At 47.6% G+C, this 21,700-nt stretch overlaps 1 protein-coding gene across 1 annotated transcript in view; it reads left to right on the forward strand.

Annotated features, from left to right (window-relative positions):
* LOC129330449 (BPI fold-containing family B member 6-like) overlaps positions 1–13,591 on the forward strand; it is a 35,764-nt gene extending 22,173 nt beyond the window's left edge. Inside the window, exons 9-14 of the mRNA XM_054980483.1 lie at positions 136–312; positions 2,207–2,254; positions 7,162–7,314; positions 8,691–8,758; positions 12,417–12,462; positions 13,445–13,591. Coding sequence (XP_054836458.1) covers positions 136–312; positions 2,207–2,254; positions 7,162–7,314; positions 8,691–8,758; positions 12,417–12,462; positions 13,445–13,591 — 639 coding nt within the window. The remainder of the gene's footprint in view (positions 1–135; positions 313–2,206; positions 2,255–7,161; positions 7,315–8,690; positions 8,759–12,416; positions 12,463–13,444) is intronic.
* Positions 13,592–21,700: the final 8,109 nt, after the last annotated feature.

The raw sequence follows: 21,700 nt of genomic DNA on the forward strand, positions 1-21,700 counted from the left end.
AACACAAAGTCCAGATCAAAAGATATGATGACATATTGGGCCAAAGTCCTGCATCCCTTCAAATGTCAAACTCTGGGTTGGGCTCTTGAATTGCTTCTGAAATCATGAGACACTTATACATCCCTCCTCCTTCAGATTCAAATCACACGGAAAAATGGAGAAGTGATTGAAATCCCCATCGAGCCACCAGCTTTGAATGTTTTGCCAGAGCTATCACCGGAGAACTCTGAACTCACCATGCCAGTGAATATCTTGAATGCTCTCATGAAATTGCTTGAAGATGTCTTGGAGCGAGAGGTTTCCAGTGACAGGGTGAGTAACTGATACAGATTCCTAGGACTAACTGGTCACACATCAACTTCGTTGACTGCAAGACTACTAAAGTTGACATGCCCGCTAGTTCTCTCGTGAGATAATCTTTCAGATGAACATTTATTCTGGTCACGAGACATTGCCCTTTAAATTTCTAGCTGCAAGATGAGAAAAGTCACCCATTGTACACAGTTCTCTAGTCCCTTGAGAGGGAGGGCTTTGGGGAGCGGAGGGATATCAACAAGGTATAATGCTGCAGATCCCACCCTCCAAAGCAGCCATTTTCTGCAGAGGAACTGATCGCTATGGCCAGTTGTAATTCCAGGAGATCTTGAGCCATCACCCAACACTGACCAGTGGAGGACAACAGGGCTTTCTCTTGATTACCCTCTGTTTCGTGAGGTAGGAAATGGCTAGCCTTCAATGCAGGACAGAGGAAGATAATAGTAATAATATTTCATTTATATACCACACTTCATGGCAACTTGACACCCACTCAGAGTGGTTTACTAAGTATGTTATTATTATCTCCACAACAAACACCCTGTGAGGTGGGTGGGGCTGAGAGAGCTAGAACCTGTGACTGACCCAAGGTCACCCAGCTGGCTTCAAGTGGAGGAGTGGGGAATCAAACCCCAGCACTCTTAACCACTACACCAAACTGGCAGTTTTACTCAGCAGCCATTTTTGGTCTTGACCCCAGCCTGGTGGAACACTCTCTCCATTGAGACTCGGGCCCAGTGGGATCTGTTTCAGTTCTGCTTTGGCCTGCAAGAAGGAGACATTCTGCCAGGCCTATGGTCGTAGTTGAGGCATAGGCAAACTATCCGGCCACCCTTCCTGCTGGGGCCTCCTTTGACCTGCCCTGTTTTTCTGGTTGATCTGGGCACCCCACAGGAATTTGATTTTTGAGTATACTATCTGAGGAATTGTGAATGCTGCATCTTTTGGGTTATCCCAACTTTAAACTGTGTTATTGTAACTGCTTTCATTTGATCTATATTTATTGTACGTTTTAAAGCTTTTATTTGTTTATTGTGCTATAGATTTATGTTGTGACCCACCCTGATCCCGCTCACGGGGAGGGCAGGCTGTAAGTCCAAGAAACTCAACTCAACTCCATGGGAATTGATCTCTCCAAAGCCACCATTTTCTTCAGGGGAATTGATCTCTTTAGACTGAAGATCAGTTGTAATTCCAGGATACCTCAAGCCCCTACCTGGAGTTTGGCAACCCTATCCCTGTCTCTTTATAGAAACACCTTTCTGAACCATGTCCTTACTGCACAGCCCTATTACCTGAGTATAAGAACCCTCCTGAGTAATTCAGTTTTGCACAGTTTGAAGAAAGCCAGGAGACGGAGAGCTTTCCTGACATCCTCAGGCAGTCCACCCCGTAAGGTGGGGGGACCTCTGATGAGTATGGGCAACTATGGAATTAGCCAAACTGCAGGGTGCCACCTGCAGAAGGCCCTGTTCAGATGAGTGAAGCTGCTGTGGCAGAGCAAAGGGGACAAGGCAGACCCGCAGATATGAAACTCCAAAGCTAGGAAGGGCTTGTGTGTGATGGCCAAAAGCTTGAACTGAGCCACGAATCTCTGGCCTTCTGATGAAAGGTGTGTGGTTTGCAAAGGTCGGTCAGTCTGTAGGCTGTTAACTTCCCTCATTTAACAACATGGTTAGATAAACAAATCTGCACACACATACCCCTCCAGAAACCAGGCGTGGTCTTGCTTTTGCAGCATTTCGTTATTGCTCAATTGATTCCGCATCAGTTATAAGTGAATGTGGACAGAGAGGTTGCACGATAGCTGGTACTTGACTTGCTTTACTGATGCTCTCTTTCAGATGTCTGCCTCTTCTAATGAGAATTTTTCTTGCTTTCTCATTGGCAGGGGGGTCCTGAGATAAACAGAGACGTGCTGGCCGAAAAGGTACCATCGGTGAGTCTTTGCTTGTTATATATCCAACAGTCAATGGGGGTGGGGGGAGGGCAGGCAGGAACCCCCAAAAAGGCTACCTTCAATCTAGGGCAACGTGAGGCACCTTTCTCACTAGCATCCCCGGGTAGCCCTCTGCCATCTTGCAGGTTACCATTGGTGATTGTCCTCAAACCAGTGAGTAAAGGGGGTTGCATCACCTTGTTCCTTCTCCTTGTCCTACCACTGAGCCTCATGTAAGGGGTGGTGGTGGTTCAGAGATCCTAGCAGATCCAGATGACCCGTGTATTGGACAAATCTTCAGGATGAAGATACTTTTCAATCAGAGTATCTGTGAATGAAGATCTCCCATGATTTTTGGAGGACTAAATAGCAGCCTTGGAAATCCTAATTTAGATTAGCACTATGGTGCAAGGAAAGGAAGACGTAGCTCTCTTCCTCAACTTCAACCCCCCCACCCCACCCTCCCAGCCAATACTTGCTCTTCTTGGGGAAACACAGGGACACCAGAAATGTTCATGTCTCCGCGTATCACGGCTTGCCTGATCCTCCACATTGCCAAGGAGAACATGCACAACTGAGCTCGCCTTCATGCAGGAGATTACTATGTCAGATTGCAAGGTTGTAACTTAGCTTCTCCTTGAACTGCTAGCTTTCTATATGTGGGTTGTATTTTTTTCCCCATTTTATCCTATGAGCCCCTACCTGACATGCTACAGCACATATGTAAGTTATCTGCCTCACCGAGAAATATGCCAATGTTTAGGTGTGGGACAAAAGTGCGTAGGATGTCAGCTCATCTTCAAACAGAAAAGTGGGCTGTGTTCTCAGAAGGCTTTTGTGGGTCACCTTGCAATTTAATTGGGAGGATGCCTCATGCCTGATATTGATGTGAGCTAGGGCTTTACCTACTCAGAAAAACTTTGAGCTATCCTTTAATATCAGTGTATCTAACTCTCAATATAGCACATTTGCAGATACTTAAATCCAGATGTCTGAGCAATGAAGAGATCAAAACAGAGAAAAGCCCCAGGTTTTGCAGGAAAAAGACCCAAGTTTGCAGAAAAATCTGGGGGGCGGGGATACATTGGGATACATTGGGGTTTTAAAAACTGCCCAAATGATGGAAGTAGCTATAAGAAACGCATGCCCTCTGGGATCTCCGGCATATCTTCGGGACCGCCTCTCCCTGTACGTTCCCCGGAGATCGCTTCGATCAGCGAATAAATGTTTACTTGTGGTCCCCGGCCCTAAGGAAGCCCGCCTCGCTTCAACCAGGGCCAGGGCCTTTTCAGTCCTGGCTCCAGCCTGGTGGAACACTCTGTCAATGGAGACCCGGGCCCAGCGGAGCATATTATCGTTCCGCCGGGCCTGTACGACAGAGCTGTTCCGCCAGGCGTTCGGTGGTTGAAGGGGGCAGTGCCATGTCGGCCTCCCACCTTTGGGGTGGGGGAGGGTTCTCCCCACCACTGCACTTCATTAATTTGTTTCATTGTTTGTATATTGATTTTAGTTTTGTTGTTTTTTTTGTTTTTATTGATTTTAAACTGTTCACCACCCAGAGCCCCTGGGGATGGGCGGTATATAAATTGAAATATATATATATATATTTGGCCTCATAGGCCACCACTGATCCTCTTCCTGCTGCCCTGGAGGAAGGCCTTATCAGGCTGAGCCCAGCAGCAACCACCAGGCAACTTGCTATCATGCAATTTGTGCAACATACCCAGGTGCAGAGGTGCCTACTGGGTGACTTCATGCTACAAAACTCACCTGGGCCCAGGAAAGGCTGCCTGGGGAGGGAAGGAAGGAAAGGTGAGAGCTAGTGTGGTTATGGCGTTGGGCTAGGATCTGGGAGACCCATGTTCAAACTCCCACTCCGCCATGGAAGCTAGCTGTGTGACCTTGGGCCAGTCACACACTCTCAGCCTAACCTACTTCACAGGCTTGTTGTGAGGATAAAAAAAAAGTGGTGAGTAGAATGAAGTAATCTGATTTGGGTCCCCAGTGAAGTGAAAGGTGGGGTATAAATGAAGAAAATGAAGCAGCCTGAATACCCCTGACTAACATGAGCTACTCAGAGCTTGGAAGCTCTGCAAGGTTGGCCGTATTAGGATTTGAATGGGAAGCCACCGAGGAAGACCAGGGTTGCTAGGCAGGAGGAGGAGGCAACAGCAAACCTCCTCAGATCATCCCTTGCTTTGAAAATCCCAGCAGAGGTTGCTATAAGTCAGCTGTGACTTGACGGCACTTTATACACATACAAATAAAAAGTAAATAAAAGACGGGTGGCAGAAAAAGTAAAAATAGTTGGTGAGTGGGGAGGAGAGAAGGAAGCAGGGAAAGAGGAGAGGACGTTATTATCAGTAGTAGTAGTACTAGTAGTAGTAGTAGTAGGTGTGGTAGTGGTGGTGGTGGTGGTAGTAGTAGTAGTAGTAGGAGGAGGAGGAGGAGGAGGAGGAGTAGGTGTGGTGGTGGTGGTGGTAGTAGGTGTGGTGGTAATAGTGGTGGTGGTGGTGGTAGGAATAGTAATAATAATAATAGTGGTGGTGGTGGTGGTGGTGGTAGTAGTAGTAGTAGTAGGAGGAGGAGGAGGAGTAGGTGTGGTGGTGGTGGTAGTAGTAGGTGTGGTGGTAATAGTGGTGGTGGTGGTGGTAGGAATAGTAATAATAATAATAGTGGTGGTGGTGGTGGTGGTGGTGGTAGTAGTAGTAGTAGTAGTAGTAGTAGTAGGAGGAGTAGGTGTGGTGGTGGTGGTAGTAGTAGGTGTGGTGGTAATAGTGGTGGTGGTGGTGGTAGGAATAGTAATAATAATAATAGTGGTGGTGGTGGTGGTGGTGGTAGTAGTAGTAGTAGTAGGAGGAGGAGGAGGAGTAGGTGTGGTGGTGGTGGTAGTAGTAGGTGTGGTGGTAATAGTGGTGGTGGTGGTGGTAGGAATAGTAATAATAATAATAGTGGTGGTGGTGGTGGTGGTGGTAGTAGTAGTAGTAGTAGTAGTAGTTTGCCTTTCTTCTGCACAGTGCAATTGAACATACAATATATATGGGGGCTGCCAGGAGGAGAAAAAGCGGAAATAATGTGGAGAAGGGAAATGAAGTGACCCCTGCAGGTCATTGGGGATTGCTCATGCATTATTACACTAGCAACACAGCTCGTTTTGGGGGGCGGGATACAACGGGCTCTAGAAAGGGCGGGCCAGACAGGCCAGGCATTGCCGCCTCCACCGCACTATGATCTGGTCAAGGGGAGGGCAGGGCAGCCGGGCCTGGCATTGACCCCTCTGCCGCACCACAATCTGGGCAGGGGGAGGACAGGGTGGCTGGGCCTGGCAGTGCTCCAAGGGCTGGGAGGCGGGCCCATCCACCCTGCCACCTCCTCACCCCAATCGGGCTGCAGAGGGTTTGGCAGGTGGACCCTTCCCTCCGCCAGCCAATCCCAGGCCTGATTTGGGCACTGCAGAGCCGGGAGCGCTGCTGGGGGGCGGGGGGAGAAGGGCTCTGGAGTGCTCCTGCACCCTGCAGTTACCCGATTCGGCCCCGAATTGGACTGCTGCAGAGACCATGAGTTCTGCCTGGGGGTGGGGCAGAAAGGGCCCAGGAGCACTTCTGTACCCTGCAGCCAGCTTATTCAGCCCCGATTCGAGCTGAATCGGGCGGCTGTGGCACCTGGGAGTTCTACCTGGGCGGGGGCCAGAAAGGGCCCTGGAGTGCTCCTGCGCTCCACAGTGAGTCAAATTGGGACTTCTTTGGGCTGAAATTGCCGTACTGTGGTGCATAGGAGCATGCTGCACCGTCAGAGAGTGGGCCCAGGGAGCAGCATTCCTCTGCTTCTCCCACTCCAATTGGCTGGCCTTTGCAAGTCTATGGCAGATAGACGTGAGCTCTATAGGTCTGGAGGCCAAGTCTCCCCACCTTGAAAAGCCATGGCAAATAGATCTGGCCTTTGGCTGTGCAGAGATCAGTTTTACCTGCTTTGCAATGCGCTGGCGAGTAGACCTCGCCTGGGGGATAGCAGGAAAGCAACCCTCTCTCACCCGTGCCCCCTTCCCAGCGGGAGACCGAGGCTTGGGAGATGCCTAGAGAGGTGGAGCGCAGGCAAGCCAGGCACACCACATGCTGGCCTGACCCAATTGGTGCTGGGGAGGGCGGAGCTGACAGCTTTGCAAAACCATGGTGAGTAGACCTGGCCTTCACACATGCAGAGGCCAGGTCTACTCCGTTGCAACGCCATGGCAAGTAGACCGGGCCTTCAGATGAGTGGAGGTCAAGTCTACCCTCTAAAGCCATGGCGAATAGACCTGGCCTTCAGACGTGTCTGAAGGCCAGGTCTACCTGCCTTGCAAAGCGATTGCAGGTAGATCTGGCCTCTGCTGGTCTGGGTGCCAGGTCTACTTGCTGTGTAATGCCATGGCGAGTAGACCTGGGCTCTGCAGATCCCGCATGCAAGCCATATTAACTGCTGCCCACACCCCCTCGCCGGCGGCAGGTCGAGGTTTGGGGGGATCCTTGGGAGGCAGAGCACAGGCAAGCCAGGCCTGCCCCATGATGGCCTGCCCCGATTAGGGCTGGGGAGGGCAGAGCCAACTGTTTTGCAACGCCATGGTGAGTAGACCTGGCCTTTGGATGTGCGGAGGCCAGGTCTACTCTCCTGGGCCCTTCTGAGGCCCAGCGGCTTGCTGGGACTGCGCCTGCACCAGTGAGTCATCGGAAAGATGCTAAGGGAATTGTATTATAGGTTATTAGTTTCTAAAAAGAAGACTTTTGCAAAGAGGAGGTTGGTGGAGCTTAATAGACATGGTTAGAGGAAGAGGAGGATACATGTATCTTGACCAGCATTTAAGGTAGAAGCTGCCCTGGAGGTCTTCTGCTCCTTCCCACCACCGATTTTATTTCCTTTCCAATTTTCCACAGGTTGAAATCCCTGAGGGAGACTTGATATTTGAAATAAGAAGCACAGAAACCCCAACTTGGGCCCTGGAACCAGGAGTGGCCACCTTGAAAGATCCTCTCAAGATAGAATTAAAGACACGTCCAGAGAAAGAGAACCTCTTCATCGTGACTGCGGTACATAGAACACCTTTATCTCTGACACACCCATGGTTCTGGCTGCACACCTCTTACCTGCTCACCCCCAGACACATGGAACCGCTCGGAATGCAAGGAGAAAAATTTCCAACTCCTCACTAATCTCTTGTTAAAGTAGACGAGATGAAGATTCTTGGTCTGTCTACCAAATGCAGGCTGCAGTCTGGTGCAACTTCAGTTTTCACTGGGGCCATGAGAGTATTTTAAAGGGGGAACCTATGCGCCCTTTAATGTCCATTTCAATGTTCATAATTGACTGCCGAATTTACGAGCATGTTTAGAGGAAGTGGTATGGGTCTTTCTGGGGTAGTGTGTAGCCTTTTCTGCACGGATGATTTTTGCCAGTTCCGGCCCCATACTCGTTCAAGTTTTCTTCTGCATTCCATATGCTGAATTCCCCCTTCAGATGTCAATGCGTGATTTTCAAGGTTTCTCTTTCAATTTTCTGCCTGCACTTAATTCCCTGATGTTTTCCTCAATGTGGTTTTGAATCAGCTTTTTAAATTGTGCAGAATTCGGCCTCCACCCTCTGCTCTGCTCTCCTTCCCAGCTCCGCAGGACCCTTCTCGTTGACTGATGTCTCCCTTTTCCTCTCAGCTCCTTCCTCCCCCTCCCCCTCCTGCTCCTTTCCCAAGATGCTTCTTTTTTAAAAAAGAAAACTTTATGATGTTATAACTAGAGATGGGCACAAACCAAAATATGAACCAAAATTAAGCACGAACCAGGCCAGTTCGTGGTTCGCAAAGTGCAGTTCGTCAGATTCCATTTCTGATGAACCACCACGAACTTTAGGCTGGTTCGTTTAGTTCATTTTTTGGTTTGTGACTGCAGACAGCCTGGTGCCAATCAATCAGTTTCCCAGGCAACAGGGGATGGACTTCCTGCAGACCTTCTGCTGACCTGGAAGTTACTCTCTGCTGGCTCAGAAGTGACCTTCTGCTGACCTGGAAGTGATTATTTTCTGACTTGGATATGACTTTTTCACGAACCACATAAACCGGTTTGCGAACCATGGGCAAATTTGTGAAAGTTCGTGGTTCATGGTTTGTGAAATTTGACGAACCATGAACTGCATGGTCCAGTTTTTCCCCAGTTCATGCCCATCTCTAGTTATCATGTCATGATGTCGTTATTGCATTGTATTAGTTTGCCTCCCTGGTGTCGGCCTCTGCCTCCCAGCTCTGGGTCAGCCCGGGTGGGACTCTCAGGTTAGGTCATAAGGCCTAAACATCGATGACTACTTGGAGCATGACTATCTTGTTTCAGGGATTTTTTTTTCAAACCATGCATAATGATGTTATAACCTGCCTGAAACTAGCTTGCTTACTGCATGTTCTTCTCTTATTCTGTTGCAGACCTTGAAGATTAATGCTACTTTTCAGGAGATGAATGGACACCTCCAAATTCTTCTGGGAGAAGACAGGTAGGACTCCTGCTATTCATGCTTAATTGCTAAGAAAGTCTAATGTGTGTTTATAGATCTAGAGGAGTTAGCTGTGTTAGTCTGCAGTGTGTTTGTGTGTGCACATGTATGCATGTGCGTGTGTGTGTGATAGGGTTGCCACACCCCTGGTCAGGGCAAGGAATCCGCCACTATGAGTTTCCATTGCCCATCATCACCATTTGAGCAGCACCGGAGGATTTTTTTATTTTAAGCCACCAGTGTTGCATGAGTTATTATATCCCTTCCTGGGAAAGAGGAAAGGGGGCCATACCAAGGCAAAACAAAGATGAAGAAACAATTGGTGCAAAGAAAAAGAATCCTACTATATAATTCCCTTAGTGGGTTTCCGACGACTCACCCGGTAACCCAGAGCGCAGGTGCATTAGTGCGCCCCTAGCGGGGATAAAGGGGAGTCGCTCTCTGCCTGCGCTGCCAGATCTGGCCCCCAAAAGGCTGAATTAGCTGCTACACTTACTCATTGCTGGCCGCCCCAATGGGTGCACAAGCAAGACAGGCACCTGCCTCCTCCCCCACCTCCGTGCTCTCGGCTGGCCACCCAAATGGGCGCAAAAGCAAGTTGAGCACCTGCCTTCTTCCCCACCTCCCTGCTTCTGGGTGGCCACCTAAACTGGCGCACGAGGAAGCTGGGCATCTGCCTCCTCCCCCACCTCCACGCTCCCGGCTGGCCACCTGAACGGGTGCACAAGCAAGTTGGGCGCTTGCCTCCTCTCCCACCTCCACGCTCCTGGCTGGCCGCCACAATGGATGCACGAGCAAGATGGGCACCTTCTTCCTTCCCCCTCCCTCCATGTTCCCAGCCTTTCCAGCCGCCTGGGCCAGTAGACCTGCCCCCTCGGAGACCAGGTCTACCTTCCCCTGCCTTGGCTAGGCCGGTAGACCTGGCCTCGATAATCCTGGAGGCCAGGTCTACCATCCTTGGTATTCCCAAGGCTCCCTCAGAAATCAGATCTACCTTTCCCTGCCTTGGCTGGACTGGTAGTCCTGGCCTCTAGACACACAGAAGCCAGGGCTTCCTGCCATGACTGTTGGCTTGGTGGACCTAGCCTTCGTCATCCCAGAGGCAACGTCTAATTCCCATTCTTTTACAGGGCTGGACCAACAGAGGCCAGGTCCCCCCCCCCCCACACACAGTGCTCCTCATGTCTGCAGGTGCCCAATTTGGCCCCAATCAGGGTTGAATCGGGCAGCTGTGGGGTACCAGATCACGCCAAGGCCCTTGCCACCCCCCAGCGCTCCCTACTCTGCAGCCGACAGCAGGGCGCTGGAGTGCACCATGGCCCTTGCAGCCCCCCAGGAGCACTCCCCATTCTGCAGTTGGCTGCAGGGTGCAGGAGTGCACCAGGCTCTTGCTGTCAGGCTATTGCATTCCAGTTAGCTATAGTCTGCCTTCCTCCCTTCTGCAAGAAGACAAGGTCTTTTGATTTCAAAAGGTATTATTAGAAAGACAGCATTTAGGCCCAGATGTTCACATTCCAGGACCAAGCAGATCCTGGCTGAGCAAAGCTTTGTTAGGAATGAGTTACAAAACAAAAGTTGTTACACTTCAAAGTCTCAGATCCCAGCCTCCCCCCAGAGTTCACATAGAAGGCAGCTTCTCTGTGGGAATGCTGGTTCATCAAGGTCATCTTAGGAAGAAACAGATAAGACATCTTATCACACACTGAAAACCTTGGCAAGACCAGACAGCACATACAAGAAGCCTTGGTGTGTGCTCATCAAGTGTAAGGAGATGCAAGGTTAGCGGTGAACTGTAGTTTAAAAAGACAGAGCCAGCAGAGATCACTCCTCAGAGGGTTTGTTAATTTCATCTTCACCTCCTGGAAGGCTCTGTCAATTTCGCCTCTCCAGTCTAAAGACTGGGTGGGATCACAACCAGAGAGCAGCGAGGAATGGAAATGGGATGGAACTGCCTTCCAGAACCGAGCTTGGACCTCGAGAGGTTAGAATGGGCTGAAGTTTCCCTTCTGGCATCTCACAGCCCCTTCACACAGCTCCAGAATATAGCAAAGCTTTTGCCCTGTCGCCGGCTCTATCTTTTCAAACTACCCTTCCCATCTAACATTGCATTTCCTGACACGTGTTCTTCATGCGTCTGATGTCTTGTGTAGCGAGACTCAAAGTGTGTATATGGAAACAGAATTAAAGAGAATCTGGAAAGTCAATATGGTTCTTTAATGTTTATTTACTAATAATTTGAATGAAGAAATCTTTTTGAATATGTAATATGTAATGTATGTTAATATTGGTTCAGTTGTCTCAATATTAATAACTCATTATGAACTGCACTCTGTACATGCTCTGTGAAATTATCCTGTGTTTTATTTAGAGGTTTTATTGATTTTTGAAATAATGTATTAAATGTTTTTTAAATTTTTGTGTTATTTGGTAGATTCACCCTGACAAAGCTACATGTGAAACCTGTAGGGGTTATACATATTAAAGATTCTTTTCCTTTGCACCTTCCTGGAAAAACCATAGAATTTCCCACTATTCTTAGAGCTCCCCACATCACTTCTGGGATTGCCTGGAAGTGATGTCATCACATCCGTGACATCACATCTAGCAATCTGTGAAGAAGATAGCTTTGGGGCTCTTGTCAACTCTGTGGCCGTTTTCATCTGAAGGTCAAAAGCATCCCCGAGGAACTATTCTAAGCATCATATGAAACTCTTTTAAAAGTGAAAAGAAGTTTCACTTGAGGTTGAACTTATAAATGCTCTTCAAATTTCACTTTAGGAACTACTCCCCCTACTCCAATTTAGCATGTTTTTTGAAATCCTTTTATCTTCTCTTAAAAACTGTCAAATGTTTTTTCCTTAAAGGTCTCAGTAGAAAACCATTATTGATAATGGTGCTTCAGATATCCAATTTGGGAGAAATGCCCGAACTGGACCTGATCCGTAAAGATTCGGCATTCTTGAATTGGTGCCAGCATGCTGACCCTGATTCGGAAACCCCAAATCAAAGCTTCCCGAAACAATTTGGATCGCTTCGGAGAGCTTTGGAGCCCTTTAAAAGGGCTCCCTCTCATCACCCCACTTACCTGAGCCTTCCCAGTGGCAGAGGATGAGGGAGCGGTGCGGGCGGTGGAGGCGCTGGCTGAGGCCTTTCCCGCTGCCCAGCTGGCCACTGTGGAGATGGCAGTGGCAACATGGGTGGTGGAGGTGCCAGCTCTGGCCTTCCTCACTGCCCAGCTGGCCGGCATGGTGGTGGGGGCAGGGGCAGCATGCCCTCCTGCTGCCCAGTTGGGCTTCCCTTCTGTCCCAAGAGGTAAGTGGGGTGGGGGAGGTTGGGACAAAGCTTTCCCCCTCACTTTGGTATGCTCCGAATCTTTATGGAGCATCCCAAAGTGATTTAAAGACTCGAATTTTGAAGTGGCTTGCCGCTTTGGGGTTTGGGTTATTCCGAAACAGTTTTCTGCTTCGAGCAAACCTGAAATGGGAAACCTGAATTTTTCCCCGATGCACACCCTTAACTGATACAATTGGCTTATAAAGTAATCAAGAAAATATATTTTGCAAAAAGAAGCCGAGAATGGTGGTGCAAAGGGGAAGGGGGAAGGCGGCAGACATGCACCTCTTGTTTCGGTGGTAAACTTTCTCTCCTTCTTTTGCAGCTTGAAAGACTTAGCTTTGGAATCTTCTTCAGTTGGCGACTTTGATGTAAGTTTGGAGTTGTCTTGAGAGATAAAGTAAAGCAAAAGTAAATAGTGGGTGCAAGCTTTCCTTCTCAGAAAAAGTAGAGGGATGATTAAATTAGCCCTCAGCTCATTAAATATGGGACACTGTAAAATCATATGTTCAATGGTTTCAATTTTATCATATGAGCATCCTTTCTGTGCACCATCAAATGCAGCTCAGTGGCAGAGCACATGTTTGCATGTGGAAGGTCCCACCAAGCTCTGCGGCCTCTCTCATTTCAATGGAGATTGGGTTGCCTGCATGATACTAGGGAGCCATGGGCTAGTCAGATTAGACATAAATGGGTGAGATGGCCCCAAGGTTGCTTCTTAGTAGGAGGCATTTTTGGATTAGGGAAGCATCCAGAACCGTCCTCCTTTGGATTTTAATGAGAAGACCATGCACATGTGGTTTTGGGCAGCCCTCAGCTCTTTCCATTCATTGGTCTCTTCCCCCACCTCTGCTTTACTGATGCACACATACATTTGATTAAAAAGTAGTGCAAAACAGAAAATCTAATCTTGATGGGATTGGATGCGTTGTGTCACAATTCTTTTGTGCTGTGTTTTATCGACACGCAAGCGCACATGTGGTCCTCAGTAAAACCGAGATCGGCTCTCTGGCTGAGTCACCCATGTGATTTCTTAGGATGGCAAGATGCAGAGGACGCTGGCACAAGGGAGCTGCTTGGCTTGTTCCTGGTTATCAGTGGCATGATAATGGCCATTTCCTATTTTGCCTTTCTCGACTGAGAGGCGGGATATACATATCCCGTCTGTATATGTATACATATACATATCCCACCTTCATTGTCCTGAAGGGCGATATAAATCGAATGTTGTTGTTGTTATTATTATATTGTATACATAATAATCATGAGTATGACAAAATATGATTTTACATGACATGTTTATTGAAGATGAAACTGCTGTCGTGAGTGACTTTTTGCCCTCCTCTGTTGCAGCCCGAGCTTCTCAACGGCTACTTTCTTGATATCCTGCGTGCAACTCTCCTTGAAAACCTTAAAAAAAGTAAGAGCCTGTTGGATAATCTCGGCTTGCCACCACAGCCTGGCCATTTCCCTTGCCACGAAAGCATCTCTCAGCAATGAAGCCTGGGAAAAGGGCTGGAAAGGAGGCCCTTTCGACTCCCACGAAGCTTTTTGGGACCCCTTTCACACTTCAGCTCAACATCGAGCCCAGGCTACAGCTGTCCATGTTCAGGGCAAACTTCAGTAACGGGTTGAGGCAGGACATGGCTGGCTGCGCTCAGGACACATCGGCCCAAAGCAGCAGAGAGGCTGGTTGCCCTGTGACTGGCGTTCCCGATGCTGGGGTGATTCTGTTATGAGCTTTTGCATAGCTTCAGATTGGATGTTACTAGGTTACCCAAGGACAGCAGAAGTGTTACACCTCCTTTCTGTATTGTGTTCCTGTTGGGAGACATTCCCAGAAAAGCTCCTATTTTGCCACCCTGGGGAAGGCTATGGAGACCAGCTGTCCTGGCTAATTTAGGTCAGAAAGACTGGGGGAGGGGCAGGAAGTCTTGATCTGATTACCGAATTACTGATCACTTGCTTGAGTACTGAATTTAAAAGATGCTTGGAGGGCTGCCTGCAGAGCTCCTGTCTTCTGGTATAGTTTGACTCACCATGGCATGAGGCAGACCTGCCAAGAGTCTTTGAGACAAAGGCCCCACTTGCGTTCTCCGCATTTTAACAAATGGTTGCATGAATCAGATAAGGAACAGATTTGATTTGTAGATTGATAGCCCCCGATAGCAGCTAACACCTGCTGACCACTCTAAAAATTATGCTTTTTGTTCCCTGTTCCAGCGATATCGGAAAATCAGCTACCTCTTCCTAGCTTGATGGGTGCTGACTACGGAGAGACTGCAGTTGAAATAGACCAGGTCAGTCGGTAAAAACAAGCATGCTTCCTTGTACTGGTGTTTTACCAGGTCGGGGTCATACAATGCTGGCCAAAGAGAAAGAGGCTAGATCCAACCAGTTTTCTTTTTCCTTGTCTCTGACACTGGCCTGAACTGCCTGGGCTGTTACAATGTTCCCAGCTATAGTTCCTTGTGCACACGGATGTAGAAATTTTATTTTATTATTACTTTACAAAATTTATACCCTGCCTTTCTGCTGCCATAATGGCCACTCCCCTTGCACAGGGCACTGCTGTGGGGTTCCACTTTCTGTTTCCTTCGCCGTTTGTCCTTATAAGATCTTCCAAACATGCCAAAAGGGGTGTGCACAGGGGAAAAAAAGGTAAACTGTTCAGTAACACTAAACTGGAAAAAAAATCAGTGTTACCTGAATACTGAATTCATTCTCCAGTTCGATTTGGTAATACAGAGCAGATTTGGTAAAATTTGTCCATTGTTTCCTATGGGAAACTCAATTCAGAAATATCTGGTGTCCTGGCGGGGGGAGGGGGAGTCATTTTTGACCAAATTTAAACAATCCTCTAACAACCTCTCACGTTTCATGTTTTCATTTTATGTCCCCCCAAATAAGGAGCTCCCTGACACCTCCCATCTCCATTATTCCCTGTGGGGAAAACTATGGGGGTATCCAGGGATCTGGGGTGGCATTTTGCAATCAAAATTGCTGATGTTTGCAGGAGACTTACTCCTGCCTGTTCTCTAACGATCCCCCCAAATTTCAGGGAGATTGGACTCCAGGGCGGGGGCACTTTATGGCCCCTCAAAAAGGTTCCCCCAGCCACCTCCAATCTTCGTTATTTCCTATGGGAAAAACTATGGGGGCTATCCAACAGGATGGGGATGGAATTCTGCAACCAAATTCCACCAAATTTTCAGTGGACCTACTCCTGAAAGGACACCACTAATTAATTTAAGCTAAACTGAACCAAGCGCCCCAGCAAGCCCCCCCTCCAGATGAACAACAACGCCGGAACAACAATTATTGAACACCAAACCAAACTCATGGCAACAAAAAACAGCAAACAAAAAACAGTGAACAGTATAAAGAAACAGCACCCCAAGCACCAACAACAGAGGAAAGCAGCCCCCACCAAGAACAACCAGCAAAAACAGAAGCAAATGTAATAAAATTAATTGGAACTGTAATTGGAACCTACAACAGGATAAAACAACAACAAAAAAGACCCATCTAGAAGAACAAGTAGCAAAATGAACAGTAAATATAGCCAACTTCAAACCACAGCCTCCCCCCCAAAGCCCAACCAAAGCACACCCCACACAGCAAAAAAGTGTTTTTTAAAATCAAAGTAAAAACCCTTCCCCCCCATCCCTCCCAGGCACCAGGCCAACCCCCTTCCCCAAAGAGAGAAAAACCCCGGTGAGTCTACAAGTCTCAAACCAGGTAGCAGACAGGAATCCACTTCACTCACTGGGCAGCAGGATCCAGTCGGAGTCCAAAGCAGGCCAGGAGAGAAAGCCAACAGCCAGCAGCAGCAAGCAGGCAGTGCCTCTCAATCTCTAAGCCAGAGAAAAATGGCAGCTGGCTGAGGCAAGCCTCCTACAGCAGTTTCTCCTTCTTGAGAATCCCATTGGCCAGAGAAGGAGAGCTCCTGCATAGATTGGCCACTCACTCCCCCCCTCCTTCCCCCTTGCCCTTCACTTCTGCCTCTGCCTCACTTCCCCCATCCCATCGGGTTAAAAAAGGTGGTAAGCAGTATTTCTTTGCTGTTCCTTAGTTCAGAACAGTTCTGCCATGATTACCGAAGATTACTGAATTTTACCGAATAAATTCGGCAACTTAAATTCAGTATTACCAAATCTGATTTTTATTTAATCACATCCCCTACTTGCCACAGCTAAAATCCTTCAGCTCTCACCTTATGTACTTATGTGAGAGTCAGCTCCCTACAGCAGAGCTGAAGGGACCTAATACAGACACAGACCATTGATCTATCCATCCCATAACCATCCGTTCCAGGTGGAAGCACCTCTCCCAAACTGAAGCATCTTTTTAAGAAAGAGAGAGGATGTGTGTGTTAGGGATGGCTCTTTGGATCATCTGCATGCAAACAATATGCTCCTGAGCCATGCACCCTCCTACACTTCTCAGAGGTGTCAAGGCCATCTCCATCTCAGTCCTGAACTGGTGACCTTAAGCAAGCAATGCAGCAAACTCTGGCAGACCCTCAGCCCATCCTCAACCAACTGCTAGCCAGCTTCTAGGGTGACCCTCAAGTTCCATCATAAAGAGAGAGGGAGGAAAATTTCCTTCTTGCAGCTCTCAGTGTCTATCAGAACTTTACAAACCCCTGGAAACCAATTTCTGCCCCCCTCCTTCCTAAAATATGATGTCACTTGTATGTATTTGTAGACAGTCTGCTGTTTGATGCTTCAGGCATTTTGAGTGCTGATCTTGTTGTAAGAGGTTTGAAATAATAAAAACAGTCTATGAAGGAAAGATCCTGCACTGAGCCCCTGGCTTGACCCTGAGAGCCAAGCTACAAGAGACAAATTACACGAGGGGGTCACAATGTTAGCCAGGAAGCTGAGTTTAAAAAGAGATTGGAAGGCTTTCTCAATTCCCCCTCTCTACAGAGCCAAGGAGATCGCTGCTCAGAGAGTTTGTTAATTTCCTCTTTGCCTCCTAGAAGGGGAGGTGAAACTGACAGAGCCTTCCGGAGGAAAAGAGGACATTAACAAATCCTCTGAGCAGCTAACTCTCTGACTCTGTAGAGAGGGGAAATTGACAAAGCCTTCCGATCTGTCTTTTAAAACTCAGCTTCCCGGCTAACATTTCAACTCCCTTTGCGTGCTCCTCCTCTTGTAATTTGTCTCTTGTAGCTTGGTTCTGAGTCTCTCTCTACAGAGATTTCATGCTGGATTCTCTAGTTCAGCAGCTGAGATTGTTTCCTAAGGCCCTTGGTCTCCAAATGTGACGACCTTTTTGTAATCTTTCATTTTCCCCAGAATACTCTGCGAATGATCGTGAAATCTGAGTGCAAGTGATTCAGCTGTGCAACCTGCTCACCGTCCACGCAGAAACTTGGACTTTCCAGTGAACCAGCATCTTCCCGGATGAGGCCAAACCACCTGATTGAAACATTTGGATTCCCTGGAAAAAAAAATAAACACAAAACAAAAGCAGCCCAGTTCCTGCTTCCAGGGTTGACGCAGCATCACTGGGAGGGGCCTGGAAGGGAATTGTGCATTTCTTCAATAAAAGAATCTTGTTTCCTTTTCTGCATTTTTAGTCGTTTGCCTTTGACCCAAGCCAAAGTCTTGTTAGTATTCATAAATGGGAGCTGGTGCCCTCTCTCTGCCCATCAGCTGTGGCAATTAAATTAGAAGTGCTAGCTTTGCCAACCTCCAGGTTGGGCCTGGAGGTCTCCTGGACTTACAACAGACAACAGTTCCCAAGACAAAATGGCTGCTTTATAGGGTGGACTCTCTGGCATTATACCCTGCTGAGGTCCCTCCCCAAACCCCAGGATCCACCCCAGGGGCAGATCTACTATGAAACTAATGAAGTTTAAGCTTCAAGGCTTCTAATGCCGGAGGGGAGATGAAACAACCTTTTTTGTTTAATGAGTGAATTTTTCAACAAAACCGATGGAGGTTTTTTAAGTGTTTATTTTTAAAATAAGGCTAGTTTAGTGACAGAATCATAAGCCAATGGGTTGAAGTACTTCATATTGACCTTTGAATATGTTCTAATACCCATTTCACATGGCCTTGAAATGTCCCTGTAATTGGTCAGATTTCAAAATTTTCTCAGGGGCTTGCAGCACCCGAACTCTCAGCTGTTTGGGCTCACCGAGCTTGCCAGAATCTATCCATAGCCTACATTTTGACAGCTGGAGCGGTTACCCAGACCTCGTTGCTGCTGGGAAGGGGCTCATTGTATGGCCCCCTTTCAAGGCCTCCACCCCACCATCCCGTTCTCTGCCATGTGGGCCTCGAGGTCCTTGCAAGGGCAGCAAGGCCCTTTGGACCTTGTTGGGTGTTGCCCTATTGCTGCTGGTTGCGAAGGAGCCCCCATAACAGTTCAAGCATCAGGGTCCCAAAAATGTAGGTCCTCTACTGCTCCACCCCCAAATCTCCAGGAGTTGGCATCCTTAAGAAGTAATGTCTGCTTCCCAGAGAGGCCAATAACAGTTGTGAGTACACCAAGTAGAGTTTAAAAAGTCGTCTGCTGAAGAAAGACAACAATAGAGGTAGACACTACATCTCCTTGGGGAGGGAGTTCCAAAGTATTGAGGCCACAACCAAGAAGCGTCTCTCACCATCTAACCTCAGATGCCAAGGGCACCTGTAGCAGGGCCTTCAAAGATGACCGGAGTGGGCAGGAAGATTCATATAAGAGAACATGGTCTTTCATGTTAATGTCCATTAAGTTATCGGGGGAAAATGTTGCCTGCTCCTTTCCCCTTATAAATGGCTAGCAAAAAGGGATAATGCTGTATTTTAAAAAAATGGAAACTGGAAATTCAGAAATCATGACAATAGATTATTAGACTGTTAGTGTTACAACACAATAGCAATTATTGATTTTTTTTAAAAATAAGACCCCCAGAAGAATGTTAGTCCTAGATGTTCTGGCAGGAAGCGGACTTTGCTTTGGAATATGTTGAATGTGTCTTTATAGAATCGTGCTGTTTTGCATAAAGCACTCAGAAAGCCCTTGGTGACAATGGTATGTATAACATTTTTTACGAGGAACAAGATTTGAGTCATAGAATCATAAGGTTGGAAGGGATCTCTAGGGTCCAATCCTCTGCACAATGCAGGAAATTCACAAATACCTCCCCCTCCACACAAATACTTCCCCCTCCAGTGATCCTTACTCCATGCCCAGAAGATGGCAAAATACTTCCAGGATCCCTGGCCAAAATTGCTACCTGATCCCAAGGTGGCGATGGGCATTACTCTGGGCATGTAAGGAGGGGCCACGAGAACTAAGCCCTGGTGTAACCCTTCCTGCCCTCCCCCCCATGATCTGCCCCGGTTCACAGAATCAGCATTGTTGTCCGATGGCCAGCGAGCCTCTGCTTTAAAACGTCTAAAGGAGGAGAGCCCACCACCTCCCGAGGAAGCCTGTTCCATCGAGAGACCGCTCTATCGGGAAGTTCTTCTGAATGTGTAGCCAAAAACTCTTTTGATTGAATTCCTCCTTCAACGGTTGTTTCTGGTTCTTTTTTTTTTTTTGCCAGCCGTTGGTCAAATGCTACATGCTATCCCTACCCTATCTGGGTAATATTTCTCTGTAGCTATTTCTTTGACCTAAGCATGTGCACGCTAGTGACAAGTGCATAATGGTGCTGTCCAATTGATTGCTTGTTGCCGGTGGTGAAGAAAGCATCAAGTGTTTCCTCTCCATTTTGCTTTAGGACAGTCAGTGGAGTAGTAAAGAAAAATAATAATAATAAACCCACTTATCTCTGTCCTTTGCTTTTGGAACAGAAGGGGGCATTCGGAGAGGGCAGACATATTCACAATCCCACATGCCATTTACTTTTAACTGGTGCTCTTAAAAGGTTGCTTTTGAAAAGTCTCTGCATATGTTTACTGGGAAACGTCCTCTGTGAAAACCCTGCTTAATTAGAAAAACTCACTCTTTCTCTGCTTCTTTTTCTAAGAGAAGGAGGTTTTGAAAAATGGCAAGTCAAGAAGAAGCCATTGCACAAGGGTTGGAAGACAGCCTCTGAAAAGGTCTCTGCTCTCATGTCTGTAGAAAAGCATGACCTGAAGAATCCAATTAAATCAGCCTTAGGATGATCATAGTAAAACTAACAAAAATTTAACACTTGTACAGCCAGCCATCCCTTGTAGGCCAGGCAACAGTTGTGCAGTACTACCTCTGTGCCTTCCAGAAAGACCGCATAGGCAAGCTAGTAGCCCTGGAGGATGCCTTCCAAGCCAAGCTGGCTAATCCATCTTTGCTGGATTAGCCAGGTATATTTTAGGCTTTTTAGCCCAGTCCAGGACTTGATAGGGAGAAAAGCAGGAGCTCTCTTCCTTCTGTATATTAAATTCCAGTAGAGGCTGAGTAACTCTCAAAATAAACAGAAACGTTATTGAACAGGCAGGGATGGAATATGGGCAGTCAGGGAATGAAAGGGCTGAGGTAAAACTTGCTGGTAGAACAGAATTCTTTCAAAGTAAAAAGCAAAACAGGTTTTTTTGCAGCTTATTTTCAATGTTTTTAGATCTTATTAGTGAGAGGTGTTTTATTTACTCCTTTGGATACAGTAACAAAGTTTCTCCACAGATTCCCCTTTTTAAACTTAGGTTGCCAGACTTCAGTTCAACACAGTTTTCCTTTTACACCAGTCCTGGAGTCTTCCACAGAGCCAAACCCCTTTCTCTAGACATTGGGCAGGAATTATTCTTCCTTTCCTTAGAAGAATTAATGCTTTCCATTGGCTGGAATGGGAGTCTCCACTACTACCCAGTCCACCATGAGCCAAAAACACACCCCCAATTCTATTGTGGCTGTGTATATAGGTTTTATACTGGGAATTCTCCTTTACACCGGGTTGTATCAGTAGGGCAACTGACATCCTTTCCCTCACTTCAGAGGGGTAACTGTGTGACCTAGATGGCCATCTGACAACAATGCTGATTCTATGAACCTGGGCAGATCATGAGAGGGAGGGCAGGAAGGGTTACATCAGTGCTTATTTTTCGTGGCCTCTTCTCACATGCCCAGGGCAATGCCAATCGCCACTTTGGGGCCAGGAAGCAATTTCCCCCCCGGCCAGTTTAGCTAGGGATCCTAGCAGTGTTTTGCTGTCTTCTGAGCATGGAGCAGGGGTCACTGAGGGCGTAGCTGTAAATTTCCTGCACTGTGCGGGGTGTGTGTGTGTGTGTGGACTAGATGACCCTAGAGGTCCCTTCAAACCCTATGATTATATGACCTTCTTCATCAGACACTTACACACACTGTCTTCAAATCCCAGCTCCTAACTGAACTGAGAAATCCTGTCAGCCCCTTCACATTCTGAAGGTGGGCTTCTGACCAGACAATCAGAGGGAAGGGGGAAGGCGGCCAATCCACTTCTTATTCCAGGCCACTGTCAGCTCCTCCCCCTCCAGCCTTCCGAATGCTGCATGGTGGAAACCTCTCTATAGATTGCCTTCCGTCATAGCAGCACAGATGTACACAATGTGCAGCAGACAGAGAAGAACCTTCCACTCCGCAGTGCACAATTGGTGCAACAGGGCTGTAGCCGTGATTGTTCAGACGGGAAGGAGGGTGCATTCCAAGCAG

Source organism: Eublepharis macularius, chromosome 5 (assembly GCF_028583425.1).
Source record: "Eublepharis macularius isolate TG4126 chromosome 5, MPM_Emac_v1.0, whole genome shotgun sequence".
Classification (NCBI taxonomy): Eukaryota; Metazoa; Chordata; class Lepidosauria; order Squamata; family Eublepharidae; genus Eublepharis; species Eublepharis macularius.